Genomic DNA, 18,142 nt, shown 5'->3' on the forward strand with positions numbered 1-18,142 from the left:
AATTCAACACCCATTTATAATAAAAACCCTCCAGAAAGTAGGCATAGAGGGAACTTACCTCAACATAATAAAGGCCACACTTGACAAACCCACAGCCAACATCGTTCTCAATGGTGAAAACTTGAAACCGTTTCCACTAAGATCAGGAACCAGACAAAGGTGCCCACTCTTACCACTATTCAACACAGTTTAGGAAGTTTCAGCCACAGCAATCAGAGAAGGAAAAGAAATAAGAGGAATCCAAATCAGAAAAGAAGTAAAACTGTCACTGTTTGCAGATGACACTATACTATACACAGAGAATCCTAAAGATACACCAGAAAACTACTAGAGCTAATCAATGAATTTAGTAAAGTCGCAGGATACAAAATTAATACACAGGAATCTCTTGCATTCCTATACACTGACAATGAAAGATCAGAAAGAGAAATTAAGGAAACAATCCCATTTACCATTGCAACAAAAAGAATAAAATACCTAGGAATAATCCTACCTAAGGAGGCAAAAGACCTGTACGCAGAAAACTGTAAGATACTGATGAAAGAAATCAAAGATGACACAAACAGATGGAGAGATATACCATGTTCTTGGACTGGAAGAATCAATATTGTGAAAATGACTATACTACCCAAAGCAATCTACAGATTCAGTGCAATCCCTAACAAATTACCAATGGCATTTTTCACAGAACTGGAACAAAAAAATTTTACAATTTGTATGGAAACACAAAAGACCTCGAATAGCAAAAACAATATTGAGGGAAAAAAACAGAGCTGGGGGAATCAGACTCCCTGACTTCAGACTATACTACAAAGCTACAGTAATCAAGACAGTATGGTACTGGCACAAAAACAGAAATATAAATCGATGGAATAGGCCAGAAAGCCCAGAGATAAACCCACACACCTATGGTCACCTAATCTATGACAAAGGAGGCAAGGATATACAATGGAGCAAAGACAGCCTCTTCAATAAGTGGTGCTGGGAAAGCTGGACAGCCACACGTAAAAGAATGAAATGAGAACACTCCCTAACACCATACACAAAAATAAACTCAAAATGGATTAAAGACCTAAATGTAAGGCCAGACACTGTAAAACTCTTAGAGGAAAACATAGGAAGAAGACTCTTTGACATAAATCACAGAAAGATCTTTTTTGACCCACCTCCTAGAGTAATGAGAATAAAAAGAAAAATAAACAAATGGGACCTAATGAAACTTAAAAACTTTTGCACAGCAAAGGAAACCATAAACAAGATGAAAAGACAACCCTTAGATGGGAGAAAATATTTGCAAATGAAGCAACTGAGAAAGGATTAATCTCCAAAATATACAAACAGCAGCACATGCAGCTCAATATCAAAAAAAAACCCAAACAACCCAATCAAAAAACGGGTGGAAGACCTAAATAGACATTTCTCCAAAGAAGACATACAGATGGCCAACAAACACATGAAAAGATGCTCAACATCACTAATTATTAGACAAATGCAAATCAAAACTACAATGAACTATCACCTATCACACAGGTCAGAATGGCCATCATCACAAAATCTACAAACAATAAATGCTGGAGAGGGTGTGGAGAAAAGGGAACCCTCTTGCACTGTTGGTAGGAATGTAAATTGATACAGCCACTGTGAAGAACAGTATGGAGGTTCCCTAAAAAACTAAAAATAGAACTACCATATGACCCAGCAATCCCACTACTGGGCATATACCCTGAGAAAACCATAATTCAAAAAGAGTCATGTACCACAATGTTCATTGCAGCACTGTTTACAATAGCCAAGACATGGAAACAACCTAAATGTCCATCGACAGAAGCATGGATAAAGAAGATGTGGTACATACATGCAATGGAATATTACTCAGCCATAAAAAGGAATGAAACTGGGTCATTTGTAGAGATGTGATGGACCTAGAGACTTGTCATACAGAGTGAAGTAAGTCAGAAAGAGAAAAACAAATATCGTATATTAACGCATATATATGGAATCTGAAAAAATTGGTATAGACAATCTTATTTACAAAGCAGAAATAGAGACAGATGTAGAGAACAAATGTATGGATACCAAGGGGGAAGGGGGAGGTGGGATGAATTGGGAGATTGGGATTGACATATATACGCTATTGATACTATATATAAAATAGATAACTAATGAGAACCTACTGTATAGCCCAGGGGACTCTACTCAATGCTCTGTGGTGAGCTAAATGGGAAGGAAATCCATAAAAGAGGGGATATGTGTATATGTATAGCTGATTCACTTTGCTGTACAGTAGAAACTAACACAACATTGTAAAGCAACTATACTCCAATAAAAATTTTTTAAAAAATAGTTATTACTGATGCAAAAAAGAAAAGGAAAATTTCATGAGATTTGCTTTATAGCCTAGCATCTACAAATGTTTTTTAAATGTTACATTTGTGCTTTGCAAGAACATATACTATGCAATGTGTACTTTTCTATCAATATCCATTAGGTCAGGTTTGATTATTTTATCATTCAAATATTCTATACATCCCTACTGATTTTCTGTGTACTTGGTTTATTTGTTATTGAGAGAGGTATGTAAAAAAATAGTACAAACTGGGGGCTGGTAGTCCAAGATCAGTGTGCCAGCATGGTCAGGTGCTGGTGAGGACCCTCTTCTGCACTACATTCTGCCGATTTCTCCTTGTATCCTCACATGACAGAAAGACAGTGGGCTACCTCTCTGACCTCTTCTTGTAAGAGCTATAATCCCATTTATGAGGACTCCACCCTTTTGACCTAATTACCTCCTAAAGGCCCCACCTCCAAATATCATCACATTGAGGATTAGATTTGAACACATAAATTTTGGGAGGACACAAACGTTCAGTACATACACACTATTAGACCTGTAAATGTATGTCCAACTGCAAAGACTAGCAAAGAATATATAGGTCATGAATCACAGAAGACATGTAGGTTTTTCTTTTCCTGGGCAAGGTTACCCATTCTACATGGAGAAAGAAATTGAATTCCTGTCTTAATCTCCTTAGCACCATGTTCTAACCAAGTCAAGGTACTGAAAATGTTAACATGAAGGGAAATAAAGATTTAATGCACGTTCTTCATATTGCTTTCTCGAAATTACAACAAATTAGAATTTTTGTAGTAAGAGTGTCTAAATACTTACCAGGTGATTTAATGCATTAAAAAGCAGTTTTCTCCCAGATGGTTTGTCAAAATCAGCAATAATCCAGAAAGTAACTGAAGAAATTACATCATCTGAAAGTTTCAAACAGTTTAGTCAAACTAATTCTTCTTAAAATCAAACTAAAGACAGGGACATTTCCAGTTAACAAAATACATAAAAACAGTAACAATTTTTAAAATGAATCTTTCTGAAAATAAGCAAATATTGGTAAAAATTACATACGCACAGAGTGAAATACACATAAAAATGTTAAAAGAGTAATAAGCTTTATATAAACTCAGACACCAAAAAGAAAGAACAGTCCCCAAGAAACACATCAGTGAGATACTTTTGCCAGTAGGGAAAACTGTATCGTGCTTATCAAAGTTCTACTGTTGCCAAGCAAAAGTGCCTTTCAGCTACACTTGTAAAAAATAATGATATTTATACCTCACATATATGTAAAACTGGATACAATAAATTATTAGCAGACATTGAAAACAGCAATATTTATTAGCTTATGATTCATGTATTTCAAAAATTCTGGCTATTATTAACTTGGCCTAATTCACATAATCTTATGCCAACATCGATGCAATTCTTGTTTCAGAAACATCTGAAAATTTGGAAGCCACAAGAAGAAATAATTTTTAATTCTGCAGTCACAGTTAAATGGGTTTAATTTCATCCAGCCGCAGCATATAACACCTGAAATAATACTTGTCTGGCCATCATTAAAACCTATAGAAAAAGCAGTCCCTTAGATCTTATGACCCACTTAAAACAACTGTAAAATGTGTGCTATACCAAAAACCTACACCTGAATAGATGTGAAGCTACAGTTATTACCATATCCAGCAATATATAACTATGCAAAAACTGGCTTTCGTTAATGAAAAAAATATAACAAAAAGAAGGATAACATCGATTCTACTTGCAGTCCTTCAGAAGCAATTTGAGAGTAAGGCAGTGGCACATTCTTTTCAAAGAAGAAAGGTAAAGAATTCTCATGCCTTCTTAATGTCATCACTTTTGCCATTACAACTAGTAAACTGAGAACTATTTCAAAAGTGCTAAGTAAATTTCTCCCAACTCTTTTATTTCTTTACATATTTACATAAATGCAAATAAAGAAATCAGGTGTTTCTCAGTTAATAAAGTCTTCTTTTAAACTGCAAGAGGTTTAACCAAAGGGCATTAATTATGGCCTAACTTATTCTGATGCCCAGAAGCAATTTTTGAAATATAACCCAGAACCTGATAAAAATGTTTCCCCTATTTTGTATTCCCTTTTTCTCTGCCTCCTTTTCCCTTCACTTGACACATTCAGGACCTTAGCCTGCCATAATATGAAACTGAATTATATTCTATTATATGTTGGTTACCTTGTAGACAGACCACTTTATGAACATAAAATCATAGATCTGTTCCAAAGTAATTCAAGGGCCATACGGTCCTAATTTGGATTCACTCCGCAGCATTCTCAAAAACTAGCTGTCTGCTTAAATCTCTCTCATATATAAAAATTTACCCCTTATTACATAGTAATTCCATCTTCAGATCACTCATTGTTAGAAAGTTACTGCTTTATATACTGAAATAACAATCAGCTTTCTTTTATGTTTCATGCATTGGCTCTTTTTGTTCTCTCTAGAGCAAAGCAGGTCAAACAAAACAAAGTGAAACCAAAACCAACCAAACTCCAATTATCTTCATCTATCTGAAGACTTCATGGTCTCTAACAGAACTGTGGTCGCACTGAAGACTTTCCTATCTAGGCTAAGTCCTTATTTCCAAAGATGTTCCTGTCTCGGCTCCCTCTCCTTTGGTTATGACCCTTAACTAAAGCAAAACATCCAGACGTTGTTTAATCAGAACACAGAACTATTCTCCTCTCATCTGGGGATTACACTTTTATTCATGCCTGATATGATTATCAGTTTATTTAATCTTGAAAGGGTTTTTACTACCTTCCTAAAAAGGAGAAAAATGGAATAGCTTGCTTTAAAAAAAAAAAAAAGACAAAAACCCCTCAATATTAACCCCTCTGCATATACGATTAGCTAAGATAGGAGGCATCATTTTCTCTTCACAGTCCTTACATCCTAATAATTTTCAAATCCTCAAATTGAAAACCAGGTCTCCAGTCAAATATCAACATCTAGAAACGTATTATGCAAGCATTTAATAAAATTACAAGTTTTTGCTATTTAGGAATAAATTCAGGAAAATAAAATATGCTTATTACCTTCTTGGGTTACATAATACATGTTCTCTGCAATTACAGCACTCTTATCTTGTGAATCCAAGAAGAAGAAAGTGGAGAAATCTTCAACATCAGCAGTTACTAAAAATTTTAATATTAAATGTTAAATAATGAATTAATAAAACATTCACAACTCAATAAACATTTATAGGAAAGTATATGGAAGGATTATATTACCTGATGTAGATATTAAATTAAGGTACTGCCATTTATTGTACAAAATCAAAGGATTTATACGGGGCACAACATTATTTCTATCCATAAGGAAGTCAATTGCATTTGTTCGATCATTTAATGTACCCTAAAATAATAAAGTATTATTTAGGTAATATATGTGATTTATATGCAGATGTTTTAAAATTATGCAGAGAATACATTTAAAGACTACTGAATCTAAAATAAGTCAATAAGTAATATGCAATTTAGGATTCTTATAATAAATTTTCCTATAAAACTGTGAAGTTTCTTTCCAATTAAGCAATTTTTTAGATGCAATTATGCACAGATAAATTTAATTACTACTTTAAAAATCATTACTAAACCATCAGAATGGAAATTTTTACACAATTAACTTTTGCTATTAAAAGATATTTTTAATATAAAAATCATCTATAAATATCATTCCTCATATATTTTCTCATACATGCTTACCTACCATAAAAACTTCCTTTTGTAAATATGCAGTTTCATCTATCATTCTGTGAAGAACAGCCATTTCTAGTTCCCTAATATTCAGCTCTTCAGGGTGAAAGGATTCACCATTATAAAGAGCTTGAGGCAAAGGACCCAGGCCAGTCATCCTGTAATAGCTTGCTCCTGCCTATGCAATTAAAAAATACCAGAGAGTTAAACAGAATATGTTTGTCTGAAAAAGAAACACATAAATAAAGAAAGGGACACGGCCACATTTTTGTATGTCATAGAAAAAAATGTTAATTTTGCTAATTTTATCTGTCCTTTCCAAATGTTATTTAAAGGAAAGTAATTTACCTACATAGAACAAGTCAGAAAACTTTTTCTGTAAAGGGCCAGATACATATTTTAGGCTTTGTGAGCCATCTGGTCTCTGACACAACTACTCAATCGTGATGTTATAGTGCAAAAGCAGTGACACACAACACATGAATGAGTGAACATGGCTGTGTCTCCAAAAACCTGTATTTATAAAAACAGATGGTAAAAAGGCTGGATTTGGCTCATGGGCTGTAGTTTGCTGACCCCCTGATAGAGAGTATGACATGACTTTAAAAAATACATTTACCCGCATAAGAGATTCATTTATCGCTATATTCATTTGTTTAGCTAACATTTATTGAATTCAAGCATTTGGCTAGACTTTGTGAATACACAGCTGAAAAATCTGCCTTCAAGGGGCTCACATATATACAAGCGAAACTGAGGCATATACCAGATTGTATGGGAGCCCAGAAAAGGAATGACTAAGCTTGAGTGTGGAGGGGAGGGATCACAGAAGGCCTCTGTTAGGGAGTGACACTACAAGTCTTAAAGGATGAGCAAAAATATGCTAGGGAGATAAAGTGGAGAAAGACACTCCCAGCGAAAGGAGACAGCACTGCGAGGAAGAGAAGGGAAGAGAGACATGGTACATTTAGGTAATGGCAAGTACTTTTCTGTGTTTACAGTGAGAGGAGTTACATAGGGAGAAGATATGGAGTCAGAGGGGATGGGGAGAGAGGACAGATCAGGAAGGTCCTCAACATCTGGATTTTATCTCGTGAGTGATAAAGCATCACTAAACAATTCATTCGCTACTCAACACTACAAATTATTAAAACTGTCATTATAGGGCTTCCCTGGTGGCGCAGTGGTTGAGAGTCTGCCTGCCAATGCAGGGGACACGGGTTCGAGCCCTGGTCTGGGAAGATCCCACATGCCGCGGAGCAACTGGGCCCGTGAGCCACAACTACTGAGCCTGCGCGTCTGGAGCCTGTGCTCCGCAGCAAGAGAGGCCGTGATAGTGAAAGGCCCGCACACCGCGATGAATAGTGGCCCCCATTTGCCGCAACGAGAGAAAGCCCTCTCACAGAAACGAAGACCCAACACAGCCATAAATAAATAAATAAATAAATAAAATTAAAAAAAAAAAAAACTGTCATTATAGCCAACATATTCACAATTACCCTATGAAGCTAAGGACTACTATTATATCCAGACTACTATTTACAGATGATAAAACAGAGAGTCACTTCCAATGCCACATAATGACTACACTTTGGAAACAGACTTTGTACTTAACATCTGTTTGACCAAGAGTCTGAACTCTTAACCACTGAACTATATTATCTCTGCATTTATTGGACATTTACTGTGTATTAGGCAATGAATGCATAAGAATGATATGCAAACTCTGTCCTAAGAAAACACAGTTTAACAGGGGGAGAGACGGATACATTAAAAATAAGTGTGAATAGATATCCAAGGGTACTAGGGAGGGCATGGTCAATTCTACCTAGGAAGAGGACTCATGACAAGAAATACGATCAGATTTGCTCTTTAAAAAAAAGAATATAGTGGCGATAAAGAGGAGGAAGAGGGTGGGAAAGCATGCACTGGGGGCGGTGGGTCAGGGGCTACTGCAAAAATACAGGAAAGAAAAAGCAAGAGCCAGACAAAAATCAGTGGTGAGAAGCAAGGAGAGAATGAGGCAGTTTCTGAAACATATAGTTGACAAAACTGACAAGAACTTGATGATCTAGTGTTTGGGAGGGTATGAGGGAAAAGAAGTTGGACAATTATCAGGCTTCTAGTAGCCTGAGTGCCCTGGGAGAATGATGGTGCTACGCTCTAGGATAAGGCACAAAAAAAGAAAAAAAGGTTTGGGGTAACAAGAAAGACGATGGGCATGGTTTTAAATTCATTTAAGACGCTTATGGGCAATCCCCCAGGCAGCTGAATACATGGTTTTGGACCTTAAGAAGGATACTGCTGCTAGAAATACAGGCTTTCTTCTGTTTTCCCCTGTGATTTTTCAGTTAGGTAACCTGTCTATTACAAAAGCTTTAATTACCACAAATAAGCCATAACACTGAATTTTGTACTTTTAGCCTACATCTCTATTCTGAGCTGTAGACACAAATATCCAATCACACTTACTTCACATCTCCTATGGAATTCTCACAGGCACCTCAAATTCAATATGTGAAAAACTGAACTTCCGTTCTTATTTCCCACTTGGTTTCTCTTCCACCTCTTTCCATCTTGGCAATGGCATTACCACCATCCCAGTGAGTTAGTTGAACCCTGGGAGCCATCCTTGACAATTTCTCTTCTCCTCTCTCCCCTTTCCAATCCAGCAGCAGGTCCTGGATTGTATTTCCCAAATACCTCAATTGTGTCCATTTTTCTCTGCCTCTACTCTTCCAAAAACCTACTAGCCCATCTCTCATCTCTCACCTACATGCTTCCTAATCCGTCTTACTACGTACACTTTTACCCTCCGACAATCTATTCTCAACAACGGAGAATGTTCTTTGGAGAAAATGCATGTCACTGTCACTTCACTGCTTAATATCTTCTCAGGTTTTTCACTGTTGCAAAGGTATTCTACTGTTTTGAGTTCACAAGCGTGTTAATTAACTACAGCTCACCACACTCTGTGTAATCAGGCCCCTCGCTTACACCTCCAGCCTCATCTTAGGGACTTCCTTCTACAACACAAGCAACACATACTTGCTACATCTACTCAGTAGTAACACCAACTCTCTTCGTTCCTTCACATTCAGGACATCCTAACATTTTTCTCTGGAATGCTGACTACCTACCACTTCTTTGTCTTCTTTTGTCCAACTGTCCTCCTACTTCTGGACTCGGCTTTAATGTCACTGCTTCAGGGAAATATTCTTATCCACCTCCACCCTGCCCCCCAAAGCTCCTCTTTCATTCTATGCATTGCGTATTGGGTGGGACCCTTCTAATAAGGACTCATGTCCATCAATTTGGGGAATTTCTTTGTGGTATTTCTCTAATGCTTTCCTTTGTTTTCTCTGTTCTTTCTGAATCTTGTGAATTGAAGACTGTTTACCTTCTTACTTTTCATGTGTCTTTGTCTCCGTCCTATTAAATTTTTATTTTATTTTTAATTTCCAAAAGATCTTCCTTGTACTCTATTCTTTTACCTCTTGTGTATAGAATATTGTAAGTACTCAATAAATGTTTGTTGAAAGAAAAAATAAAGTTTGGATATAGAGAGAAAACTACAGGAACATGAGTTTAGGGAATAAAGGCCTAAAACATTTATTTTCTTTGTGATGTAGTAATCAGAATGATTTTTGAGGCATGAAGAGAAAGGTGAAAAGGGGCTTATAGGACTGATGAATGTTTAGAATAACTCTTGGGAGGAATAGGTAAGGAATAAAACCAGGCACAACTAAAGGATTGTAAGTAACACAGAGTCCAATTTAACTGGAGATTAAGTAGACTTGAGACAAATGCAGAAATTAAGAAATGAAGATACCATCATTACAAGACAGTCTTACAGGGAGAGAGGAGTAAAAAAGGAGCAAACAGAAGACTGAACTCACACACAAAAAATGGAATTCAATATTTCTGAGGAGTGTACTGAATCCTTAATCTTCACAAAAATCCTTAATGTTTTTCATAATTTCAGGAGAATATGACTACAGGTATCTTAAAATTGGCAACACCATAAAAATATTCATTTTGCAGCTTAACTTGATAAAGAGTAAAAGTGGATTTCTGATAAATATGGTAGATTTATCACACGTGCTCATCTCCATTCTGCAAGTTTCACTATGCCAACTACAAATTGGCACTTGCCACCTACCTCTACAAGGATTAAATCATGTGCTGCTGCAGCTGTTGATCTTCAACACCCCCTGAAAGGAGTTCAGGTGGAGAGCAGAGATGAGGCACTCTGTGCTCTGAGAAAAACTGGCAGAACAGGTCTTCAGATAGATATTTTCAGCAGCCAATTTTATGAGCCCAATTCTTATATCTCCTCTTATCTAGAAAAGCACTAAAATCCTTCATGGTGACGTCTGCGCCTCGTGACTAGCAGTAACCTTCACTAGACTAGCAGAAACCTTCTGCAAAAAACATGTGCTTAATCGCATGTACTTCCCTGTCACCAAAATCACATGTATACTGACCTTCCCCCCTATCTCTTCGGAGCAGTTTCTCAGAGCTATCTGAAATGCCGTCTCCCGGGCTATAGTCCTCATTTTGCGCCAAATAAAACTTAACTCGTGACTCTCATGTGCATTTTTTTAAGTCGACAACTAAAATGAGAGTATAACAATAAAAATCAGGATGACAAAGATGATAATAACAACAATAACAAGATATGAGCCCACAAAGAAAAACGGGAGAAAAGATCAAGAGTCGATGACCAAAGTAGAAAGGGAAGTCACTCCCGTGCAGACAGAAAGGAACGTCAACATTTTCAGAACCCCTGAGGGCTAAAAACCTAGACTATCTTAGAAGGAGAAGATAAGGAGCAGAGCATGAAATGTGGAAACTTGTTGAGAGTCTGTATGCAGAGAAGTTGTATACCAAGGACCCTCTCTCAATCCTGAAAAGCTAAACTATTCTGCTTCCCTTTACTCTCTGTTGAAATTGAATCACAAAGGCTCTCGATTTGGGGATTCCAGGTATAGTGCAAGGCTGAGAAAGGGGATGAAAACCAGACAGAAGACTGAAGGAAAGTTCACATTCTTTCAACCCAGCCTATTACCACATCCTATTTCTAGACATATCCTATCCCCTCGTTTCCCACATCTGCACCCTTTCATTTGCCACACATACTCCTTCTAAGAGGAAAATAAAGAATTCTCATTTGAAGAAATCAAGCGCTGCAACAGAATGCCAGCATTCGAAAAGACATTTATTTGTTGGTCATCTAACTAAAAAAACTGACTCACTCCCCAAGTGAGGCCCACCAACCGAAAAGACCCGTTTATTTGTAAGCAGCTTTTTACGGTTTCATACTTACAGGTGAAAGACAACCAGACATCATAATACATTTGACAAATGCTTCAAACACAAAAAAAGAAATCAAATTGGATGAAAAAGGGAAGCTATAGAAGGCAGAGATAGCGCAGGGCACAGAACAACACATCAAAAAGCTAACATTCTTAGATTAAAAAACTGTGCTCATGAAAGAAAAACTGGGCATTACAAAAAGGAATAAAAGAAAAAGAAAAAGTAAATAATTGCTCAATCCAGAAGATTCAGAAAGAACAGAGAAAATACAGGAAAGCATTAAAAAATAACACAAAGAAATTCCCAGAATAGATGGACACATATCTCCATTAGAAGGGACCCACCAAACACCCAAAGTGTTAAATGAAATAGGATCAAGACAAAGACATATCATGAAATTTCCAAGCAACAGGGATAAAAAGATCTTAAAAACTTTCAAACAGGAAATATAAATAAATAGATCAAAGAAGACAAAGGAGTCAAAATCAGATGGGTATCATTCATTTCAGTAGCTTATTAGGAGCTAGGAGAGAGTAAAAAGAAAGCCTTCAAAATCCATACGAAAAATGATTACCCAGTCCAACAATCAATAAAATGCAAATATAAAATAAAAAACTTTTATATAAAAGAGATCAAAGAATTTTTTTCATGCATACTTGCTTGAGAAAGAAGTAAAAGCAAAATAAATCAAAAAGAGGAAAGGCACAGTGTTCATGAAGCCAGAGGAAAAGCAGAGATCCAATGAAGGAAAGCAGCAAAGGCAGATCCAGAAATGACAGCTGTGTTTCAGGTGCAGAGGACAACCAGTTCAGTTTAGACAAAATGCAGAGTGGCTGCAGAAGGGCATTCTTGGGGCTGGTGTGTGTGGGGCAAAGTGCTGGCTTGTTAATGGCTATGTTTGTTTGTGTAAGGAAAATTCTAGATAGGTTATCTGACCAATCTCTTGACTATCTCGATATATTTGGAATAGGTAGAAAACTACGTGAATGAGTAAAAATGGAGTAACACTTAAAGCTACAAAAAAAAAAAGAAAAGTTGTTAAAAAACAACCATAGTACTTGACTTACTAATGAGGAACACTTAAAAAGTCACACTCACACTAAATATTCATTTAACCAAAATGTGTTAAAAACAGATCTGATAATCAGCTGGTTTGCAACTGCACAGGACTTTCCAATTCTTATTGTACTGAAATACTTTTGCACCAGTTGGTAAGTAACTGCTGTCTTGGGATGGCGATTCCCCACATGAGAACTACCTTGACCGCTTTCTCAGATCATCCATGTCAACGTGATTCAGCTATAAGCAAGTCAGTATCAGCCTCAGCATGAGGGCTTCCAAGACTCCATTCCAGTTTGAGGATCTGCTTTGATCGATTCTTTCTGATTGTTTGCTCTTGAAGCCACAACAGGTTTAAAATATTTTAAGTACTACCACTGGGACTGGAGGAGACCAAGTGAAGGTCAGGAGGTGGAAGAGAGCTCAACCTTCAATTACTGTAAGACTCAACAAATAATACCTAAAAACTAAGACATGCAAACTTGAGGAATACAAAAGAATAAGAAGACAAGATTCCTTTCCTTGAAGTACTTATAATACAGTTGGCAATGAAATTTACATCCAAATATATTATGTATAAAAAGGTAGTTAATAGGAAACAGTAATATTGGGTTGTGAACACCAATATCTGAGGATAACATGGTGTTACTCAGATATTTTCATGGCAACTGATATAAATAGTATGTTTTGGCTATATAAAATGATCTCAACTTAAAAATTCATTTGTATCATATCATATGTTGCTGTTGCCTTTACCTAGAATACATATGAATAAATGAATTCATTTATTTCCACATAAAAGTTAGAGTCTTGTTTGTAGAGCCATTCAGCCACTCTTTTGATTGGAGCACTTAGTCCATTTACATTTAAAGTAATTATTGATAGGTATGTACTTATTGCCACTTTTTAATTGTTTTAAGGTTGTTTTTGTAATTTTCTGCACTGTAAATTCTGAGAAGTATCTGTTTCCGTACTTTTAAAAAAGCCAATAGTAGCAACTTAAATACTGTATACAACTTGTGTCATTCAAAGGTAGAAATTTCCCTTTTTTCTGAGGGTCTAAAATCTAAATCATGAGTTAATAATACTGAGATCATTTATTCATGAGATTATAATAAAAGTTTCTTGATCACATTTTTTAAAATTTGCATTCCAGCTTACCTTTCTTTCACCATCATATTTAGAATAAATTCCCAAAATATCCCAAATATTAACATGAGGAAATTCATTCTGGAGAACATCCTTCACATTGTCCACAGTGAGTATATTGTGATTCTCTACTTTTTGGTACATCTGTGAAAATAAAGATATTATAATTAACTTTCACCTTACAGTAATTAGTTTTATTTCTTTCCCTTAGCATGCATATTTATAAAATAAAGAACATATTTTATATTTTGTAAGTTCTAAGCATACTATATACATACATATATGTACACACATGATCCCCACACATACACAGATAAATAAACCATTTTAAGAATACAATCTATTATCCTATAGTAAAAATGGTTTTGTGAATATTCTTTGGCTTTCAAAATACTATATCATATTTGTATATTATATTCTATTTTGATCAAACCAGATGCTATGATTCTCAATAAAATAATGGTTAACTTTATTTAAAAAGATATGTATAAAATATTTTAAATGACTTATTTCAGAAATGCTTTATTTTCATTTCCAATTGCTCTGTAGTAAATATCTTAACTAGATTTTTCTCTGTACCTCCATTCTTCCCCCAGTCTCCAATATTCTAATCATACTGGCATAACGTAAGCTGGTACTCCATTATTTAGGGTTTTGTTTTTTGTTTTCATTTCTCCCTTCATTACAGATCCTCTGCTATGACCCAGGCACTGTTCCACATGGGGAAAATGACAGCTCTGCCTCAAGAGAGAAGGTTATCTCTGAGCAGATGACTCACCGAAACATAAATATGTTTATGTTATGGGGAAAGAGCTTACCAAGCAGAGGGAACAACCCCTTAAGTACAAACACCATTAGGTAGCATTCTGATATATCAATTAAGACTATTATTTTTAGTCCCAATTCACTTAAATTATTATTGCCAGAGACAATCCTCGTATTATGGCTGACAGAATTCTCATATTATTCCTCATAGTAAGGAATCAGCATTCTTTGATTTCCTTTTATCACTATAAACTTTGTAACCTATCCCTTTAAAAGGTGACACAGATCTGTAAGTAGATCTCAGAGTTTAGTTTTATGAGCATCTCAATTTATGGGCAAGTTTTCTCCTTATATCAAAGCAGGACATACTATGATCTTAGTAACTCAAAAAAAAAAGGGAGAAAGTTCAGCCTTCTGTAAAACATAAACAGGGATTAGAAAATGAAGTTTTGAATAAAGCAAAAGTTATATATGAAAAGTCTTTGAGATCAGTCATTTTACTAATTTGTAATTTTAAAATATTAGGTACTCCTAAGGTAGCTAAGGTAGTCAGAATGTCTTGCATAAGCTACTTTAGATATATAACAATTCAAACTTCTTATACATTATTTTAATTTTAAAAACTGTTATGTAACTTGGTAAGCAAAAAAGAAGCTATGTAACATATACGTTACGAAATATAAATAACAAAATGAGCAATCTCCATGAACAAACCACATAACACTAAAAAATGAACATCTCTGTGAATTACAACGCTGGTAAAGCAAAACTTTCCTCCCAGTCCCATCTCCCTCTGTTCCCCAGAAGCAAGCATCATTTTGTTTGTGTTTACCATTCCCTTATCTTTCAAGTTCTGGAGTTTTATCTGAATGTATATCCATGCATTATGATATTTAGTTTTGTTTGCTTTTGAGCTTTAAACAGTACGTGGTAATACGCTGGCCTTCTATACTTTCATTAGGCTTCTAATATACCCATGCTCTTGGCGTATCATGCTCCATTACGTGAAATGATTAAATTTTATCCATCTGTACTGATATAAATATATACCTATATATGTGTGTATATATATCAGTATACCATACGTATGTAGTTTCCGGTTTGTTGCTATTGTGGATGATTCTGCTAATAATAGTCTCCTACAGGTTTCTCTCAAAGCGTGTGTGTGTGTGTGTGTGTGTGTGTGCGCGCGCGTGTGTGTGTGCGTGTGTGTGTAGGGATTATGCAAATTTAACTCCAAATTCTGAAGCACTCCAATTGGTTTCAAAGTGGTTGTACCAATTCATATCCTTAGAGGCGGTGTAACAGTGTAAAGGAGTTCCCACTGTTCTCCATTTTCATTAACATATGATATTACCAGCTTTCTTAATTACTGCCAAATTACAGGATATAAGATAGAGCTCAGGGTAAGCTTTATTTGCATTTTTCTGATTTCTGAGACAATTATCTTGTTCACCATTAACTGTAATAAATACTTATTTACTTTATTAATTTCAATAAATTTCAATTTACCATTAATGTATCCCCTTGTATTTTTGAAAATCTCTTATGTGTTTCTTCTATTGGGTTCTTTGTATTTTTCCATTTGTAGGAAATCTTTATATCATGGAATATAAATCTTTTATTGACGATATGTACTGCAAATATTTCTCTTGCTTGGAACTTATTTCCCCTCACTTCTTTATGATATCTTTTGATGAACACTGGTTTCCATTTGTAACATAGCTAAATTTATCAATATTTTCCTTCAGACTCATAACATTTAAAGTCTCACTGAGGAATCCTTAACTTCCTTGGGGTCCTAATTTCTTCTTAATATTTTAATGCTTTGTTTTTCACACTAAGCTTTTAAGCTAACTGAAATTATGTTTTACATAAGGTGTGATATCTTATCTGTTTGCACTGGATTACAATCAATTGTCCAGCTACCAGTTGTTTAAAGTCCATTCCCACCTACTGTAACACCACTTCTGTATTCTTCAGTTTTGGAGGACCCATATGTTCCTTTGGTCTACAAACCTTTCCTCTGAACCAATACTACACTGTCTTAATATAACTTTATACATCTTATTATCTGGTATGGCCAGTCCCATCACTTTACTCTTCCTCAAGAGATTCTCAGCAATTTTGGGTCAGTACTCTGTCATATAAATTTTATATATTTTTCTATTTTATTTTTTTCAACTTTGAGGTATAATTGACAAAATTGTAATATATTTAAAGTGTACAACATGTTGATCTGATGTACATATATATTGTGAAAGGATCCCGACCACTGAGTTAATAAACACATCAATCACCTCACACATTTATCTTTTTCTTCTTTTTTGGTGATAAAACGCTTAAATTCTACTCTCCTTGTAAATTTCAATTATGCAATACAGTATTATCAACCACAGTCACCATATTGTACATTAGATCCCCAGAACTTATTCCTCTTATAACTGGAAGTTTGTACCCTCTGACCAACATATCTTCATTTCCTCTACCCCCTGGCAAACACTTTTCTATGAGTTCAGTTTTTTTTAGATTCCACACATAGGTAATACTGTACAGTATTTATTTTTCTCTGATATATTTCACTCAGCATAATGCCCTGCAGGTTCATCCATATTATAGGAAATAGCACAATTTCCTTCTTTTATAAAGCTGAATAATACTCTATCGTGCATATATACACACCACATTTTGTTTATCCATTCATCCATCAATGGACACTTAGGTTGTTTCAGAACCTTGGCCATTGTGAACAATGCTACAATGAACGTGGGAGTACAGATATCTCTTCAAGATGCTGATTTTGTTTCTTTTGGATATACTTCCAGAAGTGGGATTGCTTGTTCATACTGTACTCCTATTTTTAAGTTCTTGAGGAACCTCCCGACTGTTTTCCATAGTGGCTATATCAGTTTACATTCCCACCAAGTGTACAGAGTTCCTTTTTCTCCAAAACCTTGCCAACATTTGTTCTCTCTTGTCTTTTTGGTAACAGCACCCTAACAAGTGTGAGGTGATATCTCATTGTGGCTGATTTGCATTTCCCTGATGATTAATCAAATTGAGCACTTTATCACATCCCGGTTGGCCATCTGTATGTCTTCTTGGGAAAAACGTATATTCAGGTCCTTCGCTCATTTTAAAATTGGGTTATTTGCTTTTCTTTCTGCCAATGCAGTATACGAATTTCTTTTTTTAAAACTGAAGTATAGTTGACTTACAACATTGTGTTAGTTCCTTGTGTATGGTATAGTGATTCAGTACTATAGATATTCTTTTCCATATAGATTCATATAGATATTCTTTTTCATTATAGGTTATTACAAGATACTGAATATAGTTCCCTGTGCTATACAGGAGGACCTTGCTGTTTATGTATTTTATATGTAGTAAGTAGTTTGTATCTGTTAATCACAAACTCCTAATTTATCCCTACCCCTCTTCCCCTTTGGTAACTGTAAATTTGTTTTCTATATCTGTGAATCTGTTTCTGTTTTATAAATAAGTACATTTGTATCACTTTTTAGATTCCACATATAAGTGATATATATTTGTCTATGTCTGACTTTCTTCACTTCATATGATCATATCCAGGTCCACCCTTGCTGGACCTGCCATTTGTTGCTGCAAATGGCATTATTTCATTATTTTTTATAGCTGAGTAGTATTCCATTGTGTGTGTGTGTGTGTGTGTGTGTGTGTACACACCACATCTTCTTTATCCATTCATCTGTTGATGGCCACTTAGGTTGCTTCCATGTCTTGGCCATTGTAAA

General features: G+C 35.4%; 1 protein-coding gene across 1 annotated transcript in view; it reads right to left on the reverse strand.

Annotated features, from left to right (window-relative positions):
* The window catches only part of UGGT2 (UDP-glucose glycoprotein glucosyltransferase 2), a 180,089-nt gene that overhangs the window by 76,711 nt on the left and 85,236 nt on the right, over window positions 1–18,142 (reverse strand). Inside the window, exons 16-20 of the mRNA XM_059902510.1 lie at window positions 13,617–13,748; window positions 6,091–6,255; window positions 5,613–5,736; window positions 5,418–5,516; window positions 3,170–3,261 (exon numbers count right to left, since the gene is read on the reverse strand). Coding sequence (XP_059758493.1) covers window positions 3,170–3,261; window positions 5,418–5,516; window positions 5,613–5,736; window positions 6,091–6,255; window positions 13,617–13,748 — 612 coding nt within the window. The remainder of the gene's footprint in view (window positions 1–3,169; window positions 3,262–5,417; window positions 5,517–5,612; window positions 5,737–6,090; window positions 6,256–13,616; window positions 13,749–18,142) is intronic.

The sequence above is a fragment of the Balaenoptera ricei genome, chromosome 18 (assembly GCF_028023285.1).
Source record: "Balaenoptera ricei isolate mBalRic1 chromosome 18, mBalRic1.hap2, whole genome shotgun sequence".
NCBI lineage: Eukaryota > Metazoa > Chordata > Mammalia > Artiodactyla > Balaenopteridae > Balaenoptera > Balaenoptera ricei.